The sequence below is a fragment of the Chionomys nivalis genome, chromosome 13 (assembly GCF_950005125.1).
Source record: "Chionomys nivalis chromosome 13, mChiNiv1.1, whole genome shotgun sequence".
In the NCBI taxonomy this organism is placed as follows: Eukaryota; Metazoa; Chordata; class Mammalia; order Rodentia; family Cricetidae; genus Chionomys; species Chionomys nivalis.
In genome coordinates this window covers 13,378,565-13,401,567 of record NC_080098.1, presented here as the reverse complement: position 1 = coordinate 13,401,567, position 23,003 = coordinate 13,378,565, and the positions used below count along the sequence as shown (strand labels likewise).

Below are 23,003 nucleotides of genomic sequence, written 5' to 3'. Positions count from 1 at the left end.
TTTTGATCTCTAGTTAGAGCAGAGGAAAATGAATGTATACTTGGTGCTTGTGTTTAGTTAGCTTGGTGTCTCTACCTCACACACAGTGATGTTCAAAGTGAACTGGGTCTTCTCATATGACTTAGACAATCCCACAGGCCTACCAAATACAGACAGTCCTATTGAGATTCTTTCTGGGTGTTTCTAACTTATGTCAGTTGGGCATAACAAAGCCATTACTTCTCAGATACTTGCTATGAACATTGATGTGTAAACTGTACCTTTTTCTTACTCCTTATACATACACATATGTGTTCTTGGACTAGCCTGTTGATATTTGTGAGAATTAGGTTTAATTTTCCTGTTCCTAGTATAGCAAATACTATTTTATAATTTTTGTTCTTGCAGGTCTGTTTTGTCTTCTCAAATGGACTTTGCCATGAATTTCCCCCAGTTTTCTGGCCTGTTTCTTTTTTGTCCTTAAGTCACTAGCACTTTCTTTGCTAATTCCCCTTTCCCCTTATCCACAGAAATTTCCATGCAGTATCGGCATGATGGAGCTTGTCCAACAACTAGTAAGTTGTCCAACTGGGTTAGTAACCTGGGCTTTCTGACTCTTAGTTCAGTGCCTTGTATAATATACCACCTTTGAAGATCTAAATATTATTTTTTAAAGTGCATTAGGTTTTTATTGTGTAGATTTTTTTGTCTTACGAAGATGCCTTTGTATACTTTGTCTTGTGTTCAGGATCTGTATTATAGCCAAATATTGCAAACTTTAATTATTATTGGTCTTTTACTATAGTATTTATGTTGCAAAATTGTGACTTCTGCTCTTAGTGAGAATGTTATTTTCAGTATTGGGGTGCCATTAGCCTTAATGTAGATATGTTTTCATTATTTGTATATTAGTATTAGGTAGCTTTATGTTTTGACTACTGTATGTGTTGAAACTGACAGTGAAGTTTAAGAAGTGAAAATAAATGTTTGGTAGGGTTCGAAGATGTAATGAGATTTTGTTTTATATCTTGTTGATTATCTTGTAAGTCTGATTGTTACATCCTGTAATACTCAATTTTATTGTGATACTACATAGATGAATAGAGATAATATGTAGATGTCTTTTTTTAAAGGAATTCTCAAAAACATATTAAAGAAAGGGTCACCATTGTGACAGTACACCTACCTATTATCTCAGGTTACTAGGCAGTATACTACTGAATGAAATGTAGCATTCAGGGAGTTATGCTTTGAAAAAAGAATAAAGCTTTCAGATTTAAGAATTCAAGCAAAGATACCGAGATTTTGTTAAACTGAGTTTATGCCTATGTATTTCTTTTGTGTGTTTGAGAATGATCTTAACCTGACGTCCTTTTTTCCTTACTTAAAAGCTTTCTCAGAGTTGCTGAATGCAATACACAATGGTAAGTTTTGTTAGAATCTTCTCTGGAAGTTCATTTATCACAAAAGTTGTCTTTTGTCAAGAAGCCCAATTGAAAGTTAGGGCAGTCTGATGAATAGATCAGGTCTAGTGTTCCGGTGAGCTTGTTAATTGTTTGGTAAAAACATGGTAGGCTTGTCTACAGAAGGAAGGGTGGATAGGTTAGTTAAGATCTTCAGTCTGGCTTTTATTGTCTCAGAATTCTAAGTTTCTGAAAGTTTTCTGTTTGCAAATAGTCTGCTTCCGTGATCTTTCTTACTAATGCATTTGTAATTAGTATATACAAGAGGAATTTTTTGCTTTTAACTTCAATGTGGAATGTGATTTTTGTTTTTTCAGATCTTTAATTTTAATACTCTTATATTTTCATGTAGTAAATAAGTAGAAGATAGTATTTTAAATTGTGAACTATTTTCACAATGGGATCGCATCTTATGCCGCTTTGAATTCTAAGTCAGCATATAAGGCAAATTCTATCACTTTTCACTTGAACAGTGTAATTATAGTGATGGTCATTATTGCAGAATGTCTGAGGATTTCTTCAGTTTCCCCAAGAACTTTCTGTAATCCTTTTGTATTCAAAAATTTTTAAATTGTGTGTTCTGAAGAATCCATTTTCTTCTTGTGCTACAAGTTCCCTAGATTGAATCAGGTTGTTAGATTTGGTGGTGAGTGTTTTTACCTGCTAAGTCATCTTGCTGGCCCTGAAAATTTCTCTAATATGATGTCATCTTTATTTTTCAGTTATTAATTGAGCTCATTTACTTGAGACTATGATTTCAAGCAATTTTCTAAAACATTTTCTTTAACTTGGAATTTGTTGATGTAACAGATTGGCATTATGTAAAGGTTATAATGTCAGATGTTTACAGAATACAGTCAACAAGAGACAAGTGGCATAATGAGCAGATATAAGTGAGCCTCATTGCTTTGAGGGTAGAGGTGGTTGATGTGGAAACTCAGAAGTGTTGCTTATGAACAAAAGTGTTTATTTACAGGGTTTGTGCAGTGCTGGGGATTGAGCCAGAGCCTTATGCTTGTAGAGAAGTCTTCTGCCATGGAATTGTATTCGCTCTTAGTTTAACTTTGACTTTCCTACTAAGCCTGTACATGTGCTGATATAGGAAATGAACAACTGTAGACAATAGAAATAGTAATGATAGGAAAAAGGACGGAAAGCTTTTCTTAAGAATAAATTCAACGTTTAAACACTTGACAGGTTTTTGGGGGACATAGGGGAGTATAAAAACTGAAGAGCCTTAGCAGTTTTTTTCAGTTTGCACAGCTGTATTTATATGTTCATTACTTGCTGGAATATTAAAAATTTAAGCCCAGCTATACTTCATAAAGTAGACATCACAGGGAGTAATTTTGATGAGCTATCACAAAGACCTTTGATTCCACTGTGCACTGAGAAAACACTGGGGTGAAAACTTCTTTTGTTCCTCAGTAGGTAAATAAATGTCATTAGGTTATTATAATGTGAACTTTCTTTAAAATTTGGGGTTTTAGTAGTTTGAGGTTTGAGAAAATTCTTGTGTTTTCTTCACTCTGCATTACAAAGAAAATAAGTGAATGGTCCTTTTTTGGGGGGCTATAAAGGCAGATGAAGGGTTGATTTCCTATAAATTATATTTTGTCTGATGATTTTTCTTTTTTTCCAAATACAGATTTTTTTTCTCTCTTAAAAATGTTCTTTAAGCCTTATAGTTTTTTTTAAAGTGCCTATCAATGGAGTGACTTGAAGTTTTGGTTTTTGTGTATTAAGTACTTGGCATATAACTATTCATAGTATTTTTATATCTTTTCATTTGGATATGGTAGCACTAAACATCCTATTACACTTCTTTCTACACAACCCCTTTTGATTGTTCCCCCTCTTTATTTACATATTTTTTATCTATCTATCTATCTCTATCTATCTATCTATCTATCTATCTATCTATCTATCTATCTATCTATCTATCTATCTATCTATGAGCAGGGTCTCACGTAGTCTATGTAGCTAAGAATGATCTTGATACTATAATCCTGCTTCTACCTTCCAAATGCTGGAATTAAAGTTATGGGGCTGTTTATCTTTTTTCTGTTTTATTATCCCTAATGTTTATTATTTCCTTCTTTATGTGTCCTTTTTGGGGGTGGGTATTTTGAGACAGAATTTTTCTGTGTAACAGCCCTAGCTGTCCTGGAACTCAATTTTTAGACCAGGCTGGGGGAAAAAAAAAACCCAAAAACAAGCAACAACAACAAAATATAAATAAAAAAGAAAGAAAAAACCAGACTGGCCTCACTCAGAGATCTGCCTGCCTCTTCCTCCCAAGTGCTGGGATTAAAGGTGTGTACTACCACTGCCTGGCTGCTTCCTTCTTTATGATGCTTTCTGCGTATGTCTTATTGTGTAAGGTGTATTAAATAAAAAAATTTTAGCTCACAGTTTTCTAGATAGGTAGGGAGTGACATGGGTGTTCTGATTTACTGTAGTACGAATATTAAGAACCCAGAGTCAGATATTGGGGTCGGTCAGAAAAGCAAAGCATCCAAGCCACTAGAGAAGTCTTACCTCTATGAAAGCTGACTGGCTGACCACAGACTAAGCCTCCTAAACAGACTGAGCTGCCCGAGCCTCTCTCCCCTCCCATTTTATATTCCCTCTTGTGCTGGTATTAAAGGTGTGACTCCCTAGTATTGGGATTAAAGTGAGACTCCCTAGTATTGGGATTAAAGGTGAGAGCCACGACCACCTGGATTTGTTTCTACATTAATCTTGTGTAGCCCAGAATGGCATTGAACTCACAGAGATCCATCTGCCTCTGTCTCCCAAATCCTGGGATTAAGGTGTATGCCACCACTGTCTGACCTCTAATGGCTTAGCTTTCTTCTTCTGATAGTCAGGCAAACTTTAATTATTAAAGCATAAATAAAATATCCCTATAATTTACAGAATGGAATCAGCACCTAAATTCCTTTGGTTTTCACATGGACAACATATCATCAGTACAAGAATCTGTAAAACACAGAACCGTCTTCCTCAAGATTCTTAGTTCTCCTTCCTCCATTTGATAAATACACATTAAGTTCTTTCCATGTAGAAGATTGTTAGTTGTGTTGGGAAAATGGATAATATAAATGGATCCTGCCTTTAGGGAATACACTCTAAACAAGAGGTAAATATGTTTATTAATAACATTTTCAAGAAATACAGTTAAATTTTATGATTTACAATACAGAAGAGTTTTAATGGAAAATTACCTTTGAAGGAAAAACATGTACTGAGAATGTAGCATTGGACCTGTTTGCTTGAGAGTATATAGGGCCAGCTATCTGGTGTAGGCATCAGGGTCTGATCAGCACAAGTAGTCTGTCCCACCAAGTGTTACTTTCCTGTTGGCTTTGATAAAACCCCATAACCAAAAGCAGCGTAGGGGAGGAAGGAAATGCTTAATTCATTTTAGGAGAACTTAGTTACATGCTGTCATCCAGGAAAGTCAGAGTTGGCACTCAGGACTGGAATTTTGAGGCAAGAACTGATGCAGAGACCATGAAGAAGCATTACTTACTGGCTTGCTCAGCTTACTTTTTATAGTACCTAGGACTATCAGTCCAGGGATACCACCACCTGCAGTGAGCTGGACCCCTTTCCACATTAATTGTCAAAGCTTGCCCATAGGCCAATCGGGTATGAGCATTTTCTCAATTGAAGTTTTCTCTGCTCAGATGACTCTAGTTTTATTCAAGTTGACAAGCTAACCAGCACACAGTCTGTGCAAGGTGACAGTAATAACTGATACTTGATTCAGAACATAAATAAAATAATAACCTTAGCTTTTAGGTCAGGAAGACCAAAGTAGTTGGTGTTTTGAGTTGGGAAAAGCATATAGTACACCTATTATCTAGGGAGGTAAATTGGATGATTGCATATAAGACTTGAAAAAGTTAGTACTGAGACTGACACCAAATAGAACTTTGTTATAATATTATGGGGACCCAAAGAGGAATGTGATAGTCAGCATACTCCCTCACCCTCCTGGAAAAGACCAGTTCCAGGGTAGGAGCATGAGGGTTAGAATTATTAAGCAAAAGGAGCAGAGATTTAAGAGAAATAAGAGACAGAACACCATCAGGAGCGAAATTCAGTGAATACTGAACCCTGAATCCTTCCTCATTTACTTTCTACATGCTTATATACTTCACTCCTAAAGGGGAGGGGGAGGCAACAGACTACATTAACATGATAAAGTAAATAGATTTGAATTCTCCAACCTTTGGTCCTGGTGGAGCAGTCTTCCTCTATATCCAAAATACTAATTAACCACACCCTAGGTCAGAATCTCTTGTTTATAGACATACCTTTTGTCAATAACTTGAAAGAGCAAAAATAAGCTTACACTCCACCCCCGAAAAGAGAGAGAGAAACTTGTGGTTTTTAGTGAATTAAGTAGCAGTGTCTAGGGGACGGAAGGCACTAATTTGCCAGTATTTAGCCCATACAAAACAGTAACACTTGGGCACAAAAGAATTACAGTTAGTTCATATAGGGAAACTCTTGGTTGTAATTGAAAAGTGCTGGATTTTTATTTTACTTGCTTTGGACTTGTTTGTTTGTTTGTCTTTGTTTTTAGAGAGAATTACCTGTTTTCCAGGCTGGTCTTGGATTCCTAGGCTCTAGTTAATCTTACCTTAGGCTCACGAGTGCTGGGACTACAGTTTTGTGCCCTACTGTGGTCTTTGGTGTCTAGTTCGTGTTAACAGTCATGACATCCTAGTACTGAAAGGGAAACTTGTAGAGAAAAGAAGGATAAAGGTTTAAGACAGGCTGTTTGATGAGAAGAGAGGCAAGTAGAGATACTAGAGCTGAAAACGATGAGCATTCAGTACAACATGACAGCTTAGCTTTCAGATTATCTTCTGTAGTTGCTTGCGTGTGTGTGTGTGTGTGTGTGTGTGTGTGTGTGTGTATCAGCCCTGGCTTTCCTGGAACTCAGTCTGAACTTGAACTCACTGAGATTCACCTGCCTCACCTAAGTGTTGAGATTAAAAGTGTGCACCAGCACTTCCTGGCCCTCTTTAATTTTTCTTTAAATTTTTAAAATAATGAACTTTATTGTGAAATTTTTATACATCCTTAAGTCAATACAAAGTAAAGACAAAAATAGGAGCCAAGTCATAGGGAGTGGGGGTTACCATAGTGACCCAAGTGGGGTCTCAGCACTGGGCTGAAGGAGAATGCGTGCATGCACAGGTGCTCTTGCTGATCCTGCCTAGTTCTCCTGCCCTGCCCTGCTTTTGTCTTCTGTTCTCTGCTTTCATGTCATGTGTGTTCTCTTATCCTTTCTTGTCCTCTTCTCTAGTTTTCAGTATTTTTCATGTTTATGTTTTTGTGCCTATTGTGTGTCCACCTATATAAGGAAGTTAGAGGACAACTTGCAGTGGCAATGGATTCCTCCTGCTTCATAGATGCATGGGATTGAATTTAGGTTGTCATCATAGCAAGCAACCACCTTAACCCAAAGAAAACATTTGTGGCCTTGCCTACAGTTTCAGAGGGTGAGTCCATGACCATTTTGGCGGGGAGCAGACAGTAGGCATGGTATTGGAGCAGTAGCTAAGAGCTTAGATCCTGAAACAAGACCAGGAAGCAGAGATAAGTGAGGGGACATGACCAGAGACAAAGGGGTGGGGGTTAGTGACACACCTCCTCCAAGACCATACTTCCTAATCCTATCCAAATGGTTCCACCAACTGGGGGAACATGCATTAATACATAGGAGCTTATGGGGATCAGTCTTGTTCAAACCACCATAGCCATCTTGCTAGCAAGGGGCCTCTAGTTTTTTTTTAAAAAATCTGTATCATCTTTGACTAATGAATGCTTAAATTAGTAGAAATCTTAAGAATCGATCCCCCCCCCCCCGAGAAGAAGCTTGTTGCTTTCCACAGACTTGTTTATTACCTTCAGTAAAGTTCAGAATAGCTGCCCTTCTTTAAGTGTCCCTCAGATAGTGCTTTGCCAGTGAAGCCAGAGCAATAAATTAGCATATGTGGAACACTTTGCTTACCCAACTGAAGTGTGGTAGACACTAGCACTCCTTTGCTCTTGGACTCTTGCCTGCAGTACTTTTGTTCTATAGTAGGGGTTCTCGGCACTCTTACATTGTCCTGTTTGGGGCTCCACACCTAAATCAATTATGAAGTTATTTCTTCTAACTTTTTGTGCTTTATTAAATTCTCATAGATAAACGTTTCTTTCCAACTTATTATTTTTCAAGATCTATCTTACACTTGTATATCTGCGTTCATTTAAGCCCTTATATTTCTCCCACAGATTATTATAATACTTGTTTCATTAATATATCTAGAATTGGTCATGTGGGCAGACTTGAGTCGGTCCCTTACATGATGGTAGAGAAGAATGAATGCCTTTAATCTCCTGATAAAGCATAACTATAACGAATGCCAAGTGTTGTCTTATTTTTCCTTAAGGGTAAACAAAGTTAATATTGAAACATGCTTGCTTAGCTAGTTCAATATCAGATAGGTAGGTCACGTTGGAAGAGTATCATATTCACAGTATTCTTTTTCTCTTTGTGTAATTTATTTCTTTGCATACTGTCAGATTAATGTCTAGTTTTGTATTTGTGGAATCTATACCCTAATCACTTTAACTAAACCTGAAGTCAGAGATAATGTCTTCTGGTAGGTTGTTTTTGTATGGCTCAGTTACCCCAGTATAGAGAATCAGTTCTGCTTTGCTTCCTGGATGAGAGAATTCACACCTTTTTTCAGTCTTGGGTATAATCTTTCAATTATATTCTAATATTGCTGTGTAAAATTTTTCGTTTTATGGATTTTTAAAACCATTTAAGTTAGGCTTGGGCCGGGCAGTGGTGAGGCACGCCTTTAATCCCAGCACTTGGGAGGCAGAGGCAGGCGGATCTCTGTGAGTTCGAGACCAGCCTGGTCTACAAGAGCTAGTTCCAGGACAGGCTCCAAAACCACAGAGAAACCCTGTCTTGAAAAACCAAAAAAAAAAAAAAAAAAAGTTAGGCTCATATTTTTCATGTTTCCTTTTATTCTAAATATGCAACACGCCCCCGCCCCCTTGCTCTCTTCAGCTTTGTATAATAGATTGTTTCACCTGAGGTTGAGTAAAGAATTTCAATGAGCATGTTTTTTTCAATTTTTGTTTTCTTGTGTAGCCCAGGCTGGCCCCGAACTCGTGATCCTCCTGCCTCTGCTTCCTTCAGCAAATCCTACTGGTGTGCACCACCACAACTGGCATTTTTCAATTTTTGACATTCTTTGTAGTGTCTTTTAAAATGGACCTTGTTTGACTTTCTTTTTGTTTTATTAAATCTGTAGTTTTTTCCCATATGTAAAAGTATCTTAAAATTTCTAAACAGTCTCAAACTTAGAGGAAGCATTAAGAGAGCTTTAGTTTTATAAAGCACTTGAGAAGAAATTGAAGGCATGGTACTCTATCTGCCCTGAATGTGTATTCCTACAAAAAGAGCAAGAAGTTTGTGCTGCTGTTGTTGTCATCAGTCTTTCTGATGTCTATCTCAGTAATTTTGAAGAACACAGGCATATTAGTCAGGGTTCTCTAGATAAACAGAATTGATAGGAATATTTATTATATACAACCGGGGTTTGCTAGTGTGCTTTACAAGTTATGGTCTGACTATGCCAGTGATGACTGTATCCCAATGGAATATTGGATATCTGAGGATCCAGTAATTGTTGAATTCACGAGTCTGGTTGTCTCAGTTGTTCTTCAGTGTATACCAGAATCCTAGAGAAGTGGACTCTAGTATCAGTGAAGGATGGACTTGGCCTGTGAGAGTGAGCAGAAGCTGGCAGAGAGCAAGTGCTTCCTCCTTTACATGGGCTGTCATCAGAGATTATGGCACAGATTTAAAGTGGATCTTCCCACCTAAAAAGATCTGGATTTAGGGTGGGTCTTCCCATCTCAAATGGTTTAATTAAGAACAAATCTCTGTGGGTTAGAGAGATGACTTACTGGTTAAAAACACTGGTTGTTCTTCCAGAGATCCTGAGTTCAATTTCCAGCAACCACGTGATGGCTCACAACCATCTATAATGAGATCTGGTGCCCTCTTCTGGCCTGCAGGAATACATGCAGTCAGAATACTGCATATATAATAAATATGTAAATCTTTAAAACATTGTTTTTAGACTCGTATACTAGTATCCTTTGAAATTACCTGGTGCGAGTGAGAAGGAAACACGGAATTCATCACAAACCCGCTGAGGTGTTTATTAGAGGGGGCCGTGTCCAGGCCTGGGGAAGTCAGTGTGCGGAGAGAGAGAGGGAAATGGTGTGTCCAGCTTTTTAAAGCTGCCCAGTGGCTGTGGTTGTGTTCACATCCCAATCACTTGGATTTTAGGTAATTCCAGATGTAGTCAGGTTGACAACCAAGAACAACCATCAGAATGGGCTCCTTACTTTAGGGCTCTCCCCTACCATTGTTAGATTCAAGTTTTCTTTTTGAGAAATACAGTAGAAACAATCTTTTCATTGTATAGTATAAAATCAGCTTTTTTACTAATGTAAAGTGTTTCTTTTTCCCTTTATGATGAGTAATTTGTAGAATTAAGATATGAGACGATGTGAAAGCCATTTATTATTATTCTTTCAGTTTCTGATGTTATTCATGATTCTTAAGTTGTTGGGTTTTGCTGTGAGTCATTCTATAGATTTTCTGTGTTGCCTTTAACCTCATTCCGTATCCCTGTAATTTGAATGTTTGTTCTCTTTCCTGAGTCCCTCCCTCCCTCCCTCCCTCCCTCCCTCCCTCCCTCCCTCCCTCCCTCCCTCATGTGTCCATCTTTCCATCTCCTGCTTCTTTTATGGTACTGCAGATATCCGTTATTGTTGCCCTTACAGATTTGTACGCATTTAATAGCTTAAAGGACAAACATTTATTAGCTTTTATTTCTTTTCTTTTCCTCTGCTTTATTCATATGAAAGAAATTTGGGTTCAAGTCGCTATTTTTTTGTTTTGTTTTTGTTTTTTGTTTAGACTTGACATGACTGACATTAGGGTGCTGTTCACTTGAGCTTGCTGTATAATCCAGGCTGGATTAATTTCTGGTGCCTTATCCTCTTGAGTAGTCCTATGCTACCAGGCTAGGATCTTTAGGATTTTTCTGTTTACTTGATTTTGTTTTTTGAGATAGGGTTTCATATAGGATAGGGTGGCTGAGGATGATGCATGACCTGGAACTTTATATCATCCTGGCTCCTCCTTCCAAGTCCTGGGACTCTAAGTGTACACCACCGCACCGAGCTCTCATAGGTTGTTTGTCATTCACAGTATGTATCAGATGAGTTTTGTTTGCCGTTTCTGTCTTCTGTGGTTCTTGGAGGGCAGGCAGAGTTCATGTGTCTGCTCATCTCTTGTCATCCTAGGGTTTGTTTCTTTACATCTCCTAATTGTGGATTGTGAATTCATTGTGGCTATGGTTAAGGTATCCCCTCAGAAGGGATTTTTGCACTTCTTTTTCAGTTTAGACCCCAAACCTGTTTGATAGTAAGGCTTTTCTTTAGAGCAGACTTTTTTCCCACCTCTCTACAAATTATGAAACAGATTATGCAGGATTCTCTCTTTCTCCACTGTAGCAAACTTTTTTGCCAGACTATCTTTGTATCACCAGCCCCCAAATAATGACACAGATACTTAAAATTTTGAAAGCTTGGCTCTTAGTTTAAGCTTGTCCCCAACTAGCTCTTAGAACTCAACTTGTTTCTATTGATCTATGTTCTGCCATGTGGCTTTTACCTTTCCTCAATACTTCATGTTTGACTTGCTCCAAGGCTGCTGGCAAAATCTCCACTCCTAGATTCCTTTTGAGTTTTCTCTCTCTCTCTTTTTTTTTTAATTTTTATTTTTATTCTTTTTTAATTAAGATTTCCACCTGCTCCCCGTTTCCCATTTCCAAACATTACCCCCTCCCCCCACTCCCCTCCCCCTATCCCCACTCCTCTTCTCCTCCTCCCACACCATTCCCCCTCCCTCTCGATACTGAAGAGCAGTCCAAATTCCCTGCCCTGCGGGAAGACCAAGGTCTTCTATCTACGTCCAGGAAGGTGAGCGTCTAAACAGGCTAAGCTCCCACAAAGCCAGTTCATGTATTAGGATCAAAACCTAGTGCCATTGTCCTTGGCTTCTCATCAGCCTTCATTGTCCGCCATGCTCAGAGAGTCCAGTTTCAACCCATGCTTATTCAGTCCCAGACCAGCTGGCCTTGGTGGGCTCCCAATAAATCAGTTCCACTGTCACAGTGGGTGGGTGCACCCCTCGTGGTCCTGATTTCCTTGCTCATGTTCTCCCTCCTTCTGCACCTCATTTGGACCTTAAGAGCTCAGACTGTTGCTCCAAATTGGGTCTCTGTCTCTACCTTGATCCATCGCCAGATGAAGGTTCTAAGGTGATATGTAAGATATTCATCAGTATAGGATAGGGTCATTTCAGGTTCCCTCTCCTTAGTTGCCCAAGGTACCAGCTGGGGACATCTCCCTGGACACCTGCGAACCCCTCTAGAGTCAAGTCTCTTGCCAACCCTAAGATGGCTCCCTTAGTTAGGATATATACTTCGCTGCTCCCATATCCACCCTTCCTATATCCCAACCATCCCAATCCCCCAAGCTCCTCCCATCCTCCCCTTCTCACGTTTCTCACCCCATTTCCCCTTTGCCCCTTGCCACCTCACCCTCAAGTTTCCCGTTTTTGCCCCGCAATCTTGTCTACTTCCCCTATCCAGGCGGCTGACTATACGATTTTCTTTGGGTTCACTTTCTTATTTAGCTTCTCTAGGATCACAAATTATATGCTCAGTGTCCTTTATTTATGGCTAGAAACCGATTATGAGTGAGTACATCCCATGTTCCTCTTTTTGGGTCTGGGATACCTCACTCAGGATAGTGTTTTCTTTTTTTGGGGGGGGGTTCGAGACAGGGTTTCTCTGTGGTTTTGGAAAATTTTTTTTATTTTTTTGGGGGGGGGGAATTTTTTTATCTTTTTTTTGGGGGGGGATAGTGTTTTCTATTTCCATCCATTTGCACGCAAAATTCGAGAAGTCATTGTTTTTTACCGCTGAGTAGTACTCTAATATGTATATATTCCACACTTTCTTCATCCATTCCTCCATTGAAGGGCATCTAGGTTGTTTCCAGGTTCTGGCTATTACAAACAATGCTGCTATGAACATAGTTGAACAGATACTTTTGTCATATGATAGGGCATCTCTTGGGTATATTCCCAAGAGTGGTATTACTGGATCTTGGGGTAGGTTGATCCCAAATTTCCTGAGAAATCACCACACTGATTTCCAAAGTGGTTGCACAAGTTTGCATTCCCACCAGCAATGGATGAGTGTACCCCTTTCTCCACAACCTCTCCAGCAAAGGCTATCATTGGTGTTTTTGATTTTAGCCATTCTGACAGGTGTAAGATGGTATCTCAAAGTTGTTTTAATTTGCATTTCCCTTATAGCTAAGGAGGTTGAGCATGACCTTAAGTGTCTTTTGGCCATTTGAATTTCTTCTGTTGAGAATTCTCTGTTCAGTTCAGTGCCCCATTTTTTAATTGGGTTAATTAGCATTTTAAAGTCTAGCTTCTTGAGTTCTTTATATATTTTGGAGATCAGACCTTTGCCTGTTGCAGGGTTGGTGAAGATCTTCTCCCAGTCAGTGGGTTGCCTTTTTGTCTTAGTGACAGTGTCCTTTGCTTTACAGAAGCTACTCAGTTTCAGGAGGTCCCATTTATTCAATGTTGTCCTTAATGTCTGTGCTGCTGGGGATAAACGTAGGAAGTGGTCTCCTGTGCCCATGTGTTGTAGAGTACTTCCCACTTTTTCTTCTATCAGGTTCAGTGTGTTCAGACTAATATTGAGGTCTTTAATCCATTTGGACTTGAGTTTTGTGCATGGCGATAGATATGGATCTATTTTCATTCTTCTACAGGTTGCCAACCAGTTCTGCCAGCATCATTTGTTAAAGATGCTCTCTTTTTTCCATTGAATACTTTCAGCTCCTTTATCAAAAATTAGGTGTTCATATGTTTGTGGGTTAAAATCAGGGTCTTCTACTCGGTTCCATTGATCGACTTCTCTGTTTTTATGCCAATACCAAGCTGTTTTCAATACTGAGGCTCTGTAATAGAGTTTGAGGTCAGGGATGGTAATGCCTCCAGACGATCCTTTATTATATAAGATTGTTTTGGCTATCCTGGGTTTTTTGTTTCTCCATATAAAGTTGATTATTGTCCTCTCAAGATATGTGAAGAATTTTGATGGGATTTTAATGGGGATTGCATTGAATCTATAAATTGCCCTTGGTAGAATTGCCATTTTTACTATGTTGATCCTCCCAATCCAAGAGCAAGGGAGATCCTTCCATTTTCTGGTATCCTCCTCAATTTCTTTCTTCATAGACTTAAAGTTTTTGTCAAATAGATCCTTCACTTCCTTGGTTAGAGTTACCCCAAGATATCTTATGTTATTTGTGGCTATCGTGAAGGGTGATGCTTCTCTGATTTCCCTCTCTGCTTCCTTATCCTTTGTGTATAGGAGGGCAACTGATTTTTTGGAATTGATCTTGTATCCTGCAACGCTACTAAAGGTGTTTATCAGCTGAAGGAGTTCTTTGCTGGAGTTTTTGGGGTCGCTTATGTACACTATCATATCGTCTGCAAATAATGAAAGTTTAACTTCTTCCTTTCCAGTTTGAATCCCTTTGATCCCTTTATGTTGTCTTATTGCTATTGCTAGAATTTCAAGCACTATATTAAAGAGGTATGGAGAGAGTGGACAACCTTGTCGTGTTCCTGATTTTAGTGGAATAGCTTTGAGTTTCTCTCCATTTAATTTGATGTTAGCTGACGGCTTGCTATAAATAGCTTTTATTATACTTAGGTACGACCCTTGTATCCCTAATCTAAGACCTTTATCAAAGAGGAAAGAATATACCTTCTCTGCAGCTCATGGAACCTTCTCGAAAATAGACCACATACTCGGTAACAAAGCAAACTTACACAGTTACAAAAAAATATCGGTAACCACCTGTGTCTTATCAGATCACCATGGATTATAGTTAGAATTCAACAACAATGCTATCCCCAGAAAGCCTACGAACTCATGGAAACTGGACAGTCAACTACTGAACCACACCTGGATCAAGGAAGAAATAAAGAAATTAAAGTCTTTCTTGAATTCAATGAAAACGAAGACACAACATACTCAAACCTATGGGACACTATGAAAGCAGTGCTAAGAGGAAAGTTCATAGCATTAAGTGCCCACTTGAAGAAAACGGAGAAAGCACTCATTGGAGACTTAATAGCCCACCTGAAAGCTTTAGAAAAAAAAGAAGCAGACTCACCTAGGAGAAGTAGAAGACTGGAAATAATCAAATTGAGGGCTGAAATCAACAAAATAGAAACACAGAAAATAATCCAAAGAATCAATGAAACAAAAAGCTGGTTCTTGGAGAAAATCAATAAGATTGATAAACCCCTATCCAAACTAATCAAATGGCGGAGAGAGAATACGCAAATTAACAAAATCAGAAATGAAAAGGGAGACATAACCACAGACACAGAGGAAATTCAGAGAATCATTAGATCTTACTACAAAAACCTGTATGCCACAAAATTGGAAAATGTAAAAGAAATGGACACTTTTTTAGATAAGTACCATATACCAAAGTTAAACCAGGACCAGGTGAACAATCTAAATAGACCTGTTAGTCGCGAAGAATTAGAAGTTGTTATAAAAAACCTCCCCACCAAAAAAAGCCCAGGTCCAGACAGCTTCAATGCAAAATTCTACCAGAACTTCCAAGAAGACCTAATACCTATACTCCTTAATGTATTTCACAATATAGAAACAGAGAAGTCATTGCCAAATTCCTTTTATGAAGCTGCAGTTACTCTGATACCAAAACCACACAAAGACACAACCAAGAAAGAGAACTACAGGCCAATCTCACTCATGAACATCGACGCAAAAATCCTCAATAAAATACTGGCAAACCGAATCCAAGAACACATTAGAAAAATTATCCATTATGATCAAGTAGGCTTCATCCCAGAGATGCAGGGCTGGTTCAACATACAAAAATCTATCAATGTAATCCATCATATAAATAAACTGAAAGAAAAAAACCATATGATCATTTCATTAGATGCTGAAAAAGCATTGGACAAAATCCAACACCCTTCATGATGAAGAGTTTTCTCTCTTTTTAAGGAGGTCCCACTTATCCTCTCCTGCTAGCAGTTGGCCATTCAACTCTTTATTAAAAGCAGAGACATCTTTACAGTGTACAAAAAGATTATCCCACAATATCCCCACACAGGGTTTGTTTGTTTTCGTTGCCATGGCTGTCCTAGAACTTGTTCTGTAGACCAGGTAGGCCTTGAAGTCAGAGATCCACCTTCCTGTGTCTCCCAAGTACTGGGATAAAAGGTATGCACTACCACTCCTGGTTAAGGCAGGATTTTTGTGTGGTGATCTCCCTTTCACTGATAGTGTGTCCCTTTGCACGCCTAAGCCACATGAGCAGTGTCATCCTTTTCAGCCTTCTATTCTTTAGAGGCTCAAGGTCTCATCTTTTTCTTGTTGGCTTCAAAACCAAAGCTTATGAGTTACTAGTGCAGGATGAGTCTTCTAGGGTAGAGAGCAGGCTTTATGTTTTTTCTTGTTTTGTTTTGTTTGTTTTTCGAGACAGGGTTTCTCAGTGTAGCTTTGGAGCCTCTCCTGGAACTTGTTCAGTAGACCAGGCTGGCTTAAACCAAGATCTAACTGCCTCTGCCTCCTGAGTGCTGGGATTAAAGGCGTGAGCCACCACGACCTAGCTCATTTTTAGGTAACTTTAACTAGGAGGGTTTATTAGTTATCTACTTTACCTTATTTCTAGAAACAGATATTCTTCCAAAGATTCTTTTTTATTTTTATTGTTTTAAAACACATTATCCTGGTTTCTGCGGCTGCCATCTCTCTTAGGATAATTTTCACGTTGTCAAGTCAGTGAATGTTATTTAGCAAGTTTGTTTTTGGTAAAGAATTATTGTTGGAAGCAGTTTATTATTTTTTTTTCCTTTGACATTCAGCTTGCCATAACTTGGCTGCACTCTTGACTTCTTGTGGCTTTTCTTTGTCCTAGTTTAATGCTTAAATTCAATGAACCTCTGTTTTCCCCTATTATTCCCACTGAATAAAATATTAATGATCTAATTCTACTTTTTAATTCTACTTTTAGGTCTTTGTCCACATGATAGCCATAGCGATTTGGTTTTTTTGGTATACGTTTAAACATTGTTTCATCAAACCACTCATGGTTTAGTATGTGTGTGTATTATATGTACACATATATGTGTGTGTATAAACACAAATATCTCCAGTATCATCCATTGGGGTGAAATTGAGGCGTTTCTCCCTAGTTCCATCTTTGAGCTTCTTGTTTGTATATTCATTATAACAAACCAGCTGGTTTTTCTTTTTTTCTTCTCTTTCTTTTTCTTTTCTTTCTTTCTCTCTCTCTCTTTTTTCTTTTTTTCTTTTTTTTTTTTTTGGAGACATGGTTTTTCTGTAGCTTTGGAGCCTGTCCTGGAACTCACTCCGTAGATCAGGCTGGCCTTAAACTCACAGAGATCCGAGTGCTGGGATTAAAGGTGTGTACCACCACTACCTGCTGAATTTTACATGAAATTGTAAAACTTACACGGCCATATTCTCTTAGCTACGTTTTCTCTAGTTTTAGTTGCTTGCTATGAAACTATTCAAAAGATAATTCCAGAAATAATCTTCGGAGTATGTCCTGTCATTACTTTATCCCACCCTGGGTGAGAATTGTCCCTCTATTAAAACCATGCTATGTATGTTATGTCAGTGTGGTAGCTGTCTGTACACACAAGTTTTGTCCTGTAAGCCGTTCCCAAGTAGCCATACATAGACTTAATTATAAATGCTCGGCCGATAGGTCAGGCTTGTTACTAGGTGACTCTTACATTTTCAGTGAACCCATATTTTTATTGACCTTTCCCCAGTACATCATGTCTGTCCATCTTGCTTTTCTCTGTATCTGCTCACCCTCTGACTCTGCCCTCTTCCCAGCATTCTTTGTTTGGCCCTCCCCTAACCTTATCCTGCCCATCTATTGACCAAGCTGCTTCTTCATTAAACCGGGCAGAGTGACACATATTCACATAGTGTAAAGGAATATTCCACACACAGCTTGATTATTACAGTATCAATAACTGTTATTAGTTCATAACTCTAATTTTACTAAAAATAACACCACAGTTGAAGAATAATGGTGTACAGGAGGCACCCATGAAACATGGGAAGTCATACTAAATCCAGGACTGTTTGTCAACACTGCAGGCACATAGGTAAAGACATAGTGCTTAGGGGGCTTGGTACTGTCCATGACTTCAGATGTCTACCAGAGATGTAGATTTAGGGGCTTGGGAAAGGGCATTGAATATACTAAGTCTGTAAAGGACCCGGCAGGGGACGTAGAAAGAGAGGCATCTCAGGGCATAGTAGCCAGCCAGTCTAGACAAAAGGATGAGCTTAAACAATGGAGGAAGTTGACCTCTGGCTTCCACATGCACGCACACAAGTGAGCACACACCCACACATACATGTATCCACTTTCCCAAAATCTCATACATGTGCATCTCATAGGCTGGTATGTAGAACAAAATTGAACTGTGAAAGTATGCCAAAATACCAGTGTTTGTGGGTGATTTTCCCCCCACCCTTTTAAATACATTTCACATTCTTATAACCAATCTTTTTAACAAACAGTGTTAACAAAAGAGCCAAAGCTGAGAATCATACACAGGGCCTTCTACAAGTTTGCAAATACTCCCACTAAACTATTGCCAACCAGAATAAATCTTCATGTTAAAATGGAGTCACCTGTGAAAAAGCTAACAGACGTAGAATTTCATCAGGATGGCCAGGAAACTCAGGAAAATAAGTTCTATCTTTCCTGCACAATGGGGGAGCATATTCTGTAATCTAGAAAGGGAACACTAGTTATCAAAGGGAACAAACACTTAGAAGTAGTGCTTTTCCTTTGTGTTTAATAGTTTTGTTTTGTTTTGCTTACTATCTCAGGATTTTTATTGCTATGATAAAACACAATACCAAAATGCAGTTTGGAGAAGAAAGGGTTTATTTCAGCTTATAGCTCACCACTACAGTATACCACTGAAGAATGTTAGGGCAGGAGCGTAGAGACAGTAACGATATAGACAACATGGGAGTTCTTCATGGCTTGCTCAATCTGCTTTCTCATACAGCACCAGGGATGACCAACCCAAGGTGATACTGCCTGTAGTAAGCTGGCCCCACTACATCAATCATCAATCAAGAAAGGCTAGTCTTGTGGAGGTATTTTCTCGCTTGAGGTTTCCTTCCTAAATGACTATAGCCTGTGACAAGTTGATAATCTCAACAGCATTTGATAGAACTACACCCTTTCATCATACTCTTTTTGTTGCTTTCGGTGACACCCATCATTCTTTTCTTTTTTCTTTTGTTGAAGAGGGGGCGCAATTTCGAGACAGGGTTTCTCTGTGTAACAGCCCTAGCTGCCCTGCTCTGTAGATCAGGCTGGCCTTGAATTCACAGAGATCCGCTTGCCTCTGCCTCCCAAGTGCAGGGATTAAAAGTGTGCCTGCCCTACTACCACACAGCAGTACATCATGATTTTCATAGCTTGTTAGTTTTTTGTTGTTGTTGTTTTTGTTTTTTCAAGACGTTTCTCTGTAGCTTTGGAGCCTGTCCTGGAACTAGCTCTTGTAGACCCGGCTGGCCTCAAACTCAAAGAGATCTGCCTGCCTCTGCCTCCCGAGTGCTGGGATTAAAGGCGTGCGCCACCATCGGCTGGCTTCCTGTTAGGTTTTTTTATGATTTATTTTTTTCACAAGTTGTCCTTGAACTAATTGGTGATCCTCAAGGCTGGCTATTTTATTTTGTCTTTGACTGACTGAGATGAAGTTACACTCTCCCCCAGACTGGCCTTAAACTCATGAACTCAAGGGGCCTTCCTGTGACTGCAAGTATTTTGTCAATAAGGTCAACTTTTTTTTGTTTTATTTTCCTGAGATGGGTTGCTCTGCAGCCCTCGTTGTCCTGCTACTTTAGACCAGGCTGGCCTTGAACTCAGAGATTTCCTGGCTTTTGCCTCCCTGGTGCTGGTGCACAAGGTCAGCTTTTAACAAAATGTTGCTTTGTTGTGTATCAGTTTTCACCTCTGAACAAACGGCACTTTTAATTTTAATCAAAAGTGAGAATTCTATGACTTATTCGTTTTTTCTCTGCTCTAGTTAGCAAATGTAATTAATATAGCATCAACTTTAGAGGATTCTAACCTGTAGGTGTGCTTCAGACCCACCCCTTTCCAGAGAAGCATAAATTTTTATCAAATTTGTTGAACTGTCTCCTGAAACACTCTTCTTTTTACATCTGTCCTCTCAGTCTCCTTGCTACATAGGGGTTAGGGGATTATTGTTTTAAAGGGTATGTCGTGCTGTAAATAGGGTTGGGGCTAGGGGTTAGGCATCTGCCCGTGGATAATAGCACATTTGAAGTCTCTCTCTTGTTTAAGTCTCCTGTGAGTACTTCTCTTTCTGTCTGGGTAGCACTGATCAAACTTTTTAGATCTTGGCTTACAGTTTTATATTTCTTCAGGTCTTATTGATTCCTAATTTTTTTATTCTTTGTTGTTTGAGGCAGTGTAAATGTTTCTGGATTTCTGATCATCATGTCTCTAGTAGCAGAGTCCTAAGATTACAATCATGTGCCACCTGGTTTTATGTGGTACTGGGAATTAAACACAGGGCTATGTGTATCTAAGCAAGCACTTTCAACTGAGTTATATCTTAGCACTCTAATTATTTTGCTCATATTTTCCTTGTCCATCCTAGTTTATGTTGGAATGCATTTTTGTATGTTTTTGTAAGCTTGTCTTTGTAGTTGAACTGTATGTTCCTGGTGAACAGTTTTACCTTGTTTTTCTTGTTTTTAGTTTTACTTTTGCTCCAAACTCCTTGTCTCTTTCTTAGTAGTTACTTAGTACTTGTTTATCAACTGGATGAAGGAACAGCAGCCTGGGTGGGTGGATAAAAGAATGTGAATCAATATGTCATTGCCATCCACTGTATTATCATTTCTGTTCTCTGTCCTGAACTTCAGAGTTTGCCTGGAGCTTGTATGTTGTAGGATTTAGCTCCATTGAACCCAAATGAATGTCAGATGGATTTGGATTAAAAACTGTAAAACTTGTAAAAGATGGAAATAGAATGGAGTTAAATAGAAAATGGCAGTGGTGGTAGGCTGGAGGATGGCTTTGTAGTGAGGAGCACTTGCTGCTCTCGCAGAGGATTGATTTATGTGTATGGACGTTTTTCTTGTATGCATGTATGCTTACTGCATAGATATCTGGTCCTGCAGAAGTTAGAAGAGGGCACCAGATTATCTGGAACTGGAGTTATGGATGGTTCTGTGCCACTCTGTGGTTGCTAGGAGTTGAACCTAGGTCCTCTGCAAGAATAGCAGGTAGTCTTAAGTTCTGAGCCATCTCTCTAGGTCCTAATTTCAAAATTATTATTATTAAAGAAAGTAGATGCAGAAAATGTTCATGCCAGGGTGGTGAGTGAAATCAGAGATCTTCTTGAACTTCGGTGTCATGAAAGGAACATTTTGATTTGCAGTATTTTATAACAAAAACCTAAGTGCCACAAACAGCCTCGAAGCAGGATTAGAGGATTGCAGTCAGACTGGATAAATTATATAAGTAAGTACATATTAATACCATATCAAAACAATTGAAGACCCTTGTTCACCACAGTTTTGCTTTTCAATATTATATTTTGTGATTATTACGGCATATGGTGATAGTAATTTTTGCTTTTTTAGTATTGAAGGGGCTTTAAGTGTGCAAGAAAATTATAGTACTACTTACTTAGAAATTTTAAATTAGAATTTAAAATACTAAAATGGCTGTAAGCTACCATTTATTGAAACTTTACATAGAACTCAATTTTATCTCATCTAGAAGTTTGTACTTATGAAAAGAAATCGCACCATTTTGGTTTCAGCATGCTATCTCTAACTTTTGCTCTTAGTTTTAGAAGTTGGATATTCAGTGTATGGTAGGCTTTTCTCCTTCAGGACTTGTAGGCAGTTAGTAGTGCTGTGACTGTTGTTGAAGTGTATGCTAGACCTGAGTGGGATGGTGGTGGAAGGGATTGTCTCAAAAACAAACAAACAATCAATCAAACAAACAAACAAACGGGGGCGGGCGGGGGGGGGGGCTGTCTAGAATGTCCAGTATGCTGGGTGGTGGTATTGCATGCTTTAATCCCAGCACTCAGGAGACAGAGGTAGGTGGATTTCTGTAAGTTTGAGGCCAGCCTGGTTTACAGAGCGAATTCCAGGATAGCCAGGGATATACAGAGAAACCCTGCCCCCCCCCCCAAAAAAAAAACCAAGAAAGACAAGAAAAGAAAAATACCCAATAACGACTTCTGTCCTCCACACATCTATCTGCAAAGCACAAACACTCACAATCAAATAGCCATACCACACCCACAAGGTCTAGGTAGTCAGCATTTTAATGTACCTTGAAGAAAATAGTCCAAGCATTTCATGAACTTAGATTTCTGCATACTCGTACTTTCTTTTCCTCTCATCTCCAGCCTTCCTCCATTATTGGAGTCATAATTTCACTCTGCAATTCAGACTGGCCTTGAATTTAATCCCTCTATCTGCTTCCTGAGTCACCCTCTACCACCATGCCTACCTCGGCTAGATTACAAGTGCTTACTGGAAGAATATTAAGGCAAAAGTTCTTTTTGTTGTTTCATATGTTTTGTTACAGAAAGCTAATAAATAAACTATTGGAATAATCTTCATTCAGAAGTCCCTTTTTGTCCTGGATCAATGTCTCTACAGTTAAGAGCATTTACTGCTCTTGCAGAGGACCCAGGTTTAGTTCCTTGCACTCACATGACAGCTTAAAACCATGTGTAACTCAGATCTGGCACCATCTTTAGTTAAAGATTTACTTATTTATTATGTATAGTGTTTTGTCTGTATGTATGTCTGCAGGCAAGAAGAGGGCACCAGTTCTCATTACAGGTGGTTGTGACCCACTATGTAGGTGTAGGACCTCTGGAAGAGCAGCCAGTGCTCTTAATTGCAGTTTTTGTTTGTTTGTTTGTTTGTTTGTTTGTTTGTTTGTTTGTTTGAGACAGGGTTTCTCTGTGTAACTGCCTTGGCTGTCCTGGAACTCACTCTGTAGACCAGGCTGGCCTCAAGCTCACAGAGATCCACCTGCCTCTGCCTCCCAAGTGCTGGGATTGAAGGTATGTGCGACCACCACCCAGCCATTTTTTTTTTTTTAATTTTTGTTTGTTTGTTTTAATTTTTTTTAACCTTTTATGTTTTGGCTCCCAGCTCCCAAATAAATAAATCACGTGGTGGTTTATTCTTATGAATGCCCGACCTTAGCTTGGCTTATTCCTAGCCAGCTTTTCTTTAC

The 23,003-nt window shown here is 38.9% G+C and overlaps 1 protein-coding gene across 10 annotated transcripts in view; it reads left to right on the top strand.

The window, feature by feature from the left end:
- The window catches only part of Mllt10 (MLLT10 histone lysine methyltransferase DOT1L cofactor), a 147,921-nt gene that overhangs the window by 90,655 nt on the left and 34,263 nt on the right, over positions 1-23,003 (top strand). For 8 of the 10 annotated variants that reach the window (XM_057787267.1, XM_057787270.1, XM_057787265.1 and 5 more), the window contains 2 exons: positions 510-554; positions 1,371-1,403. The exons of 1 other annotated variant lie outside the window; for it this stretch is intronic. In XM_057787267.1, coding sequence (XP_057643250.1) covers positions 510-554; positions 1,371-1,403 — 78 coding nt within the window. The remainder of the gene's footprint in view (positions 1-509; positions 555-1,370; positions 1,404-23,003) is intronic. One more of the 10 variants, XM_057787268.1, reaches the window with a different exon arrangement.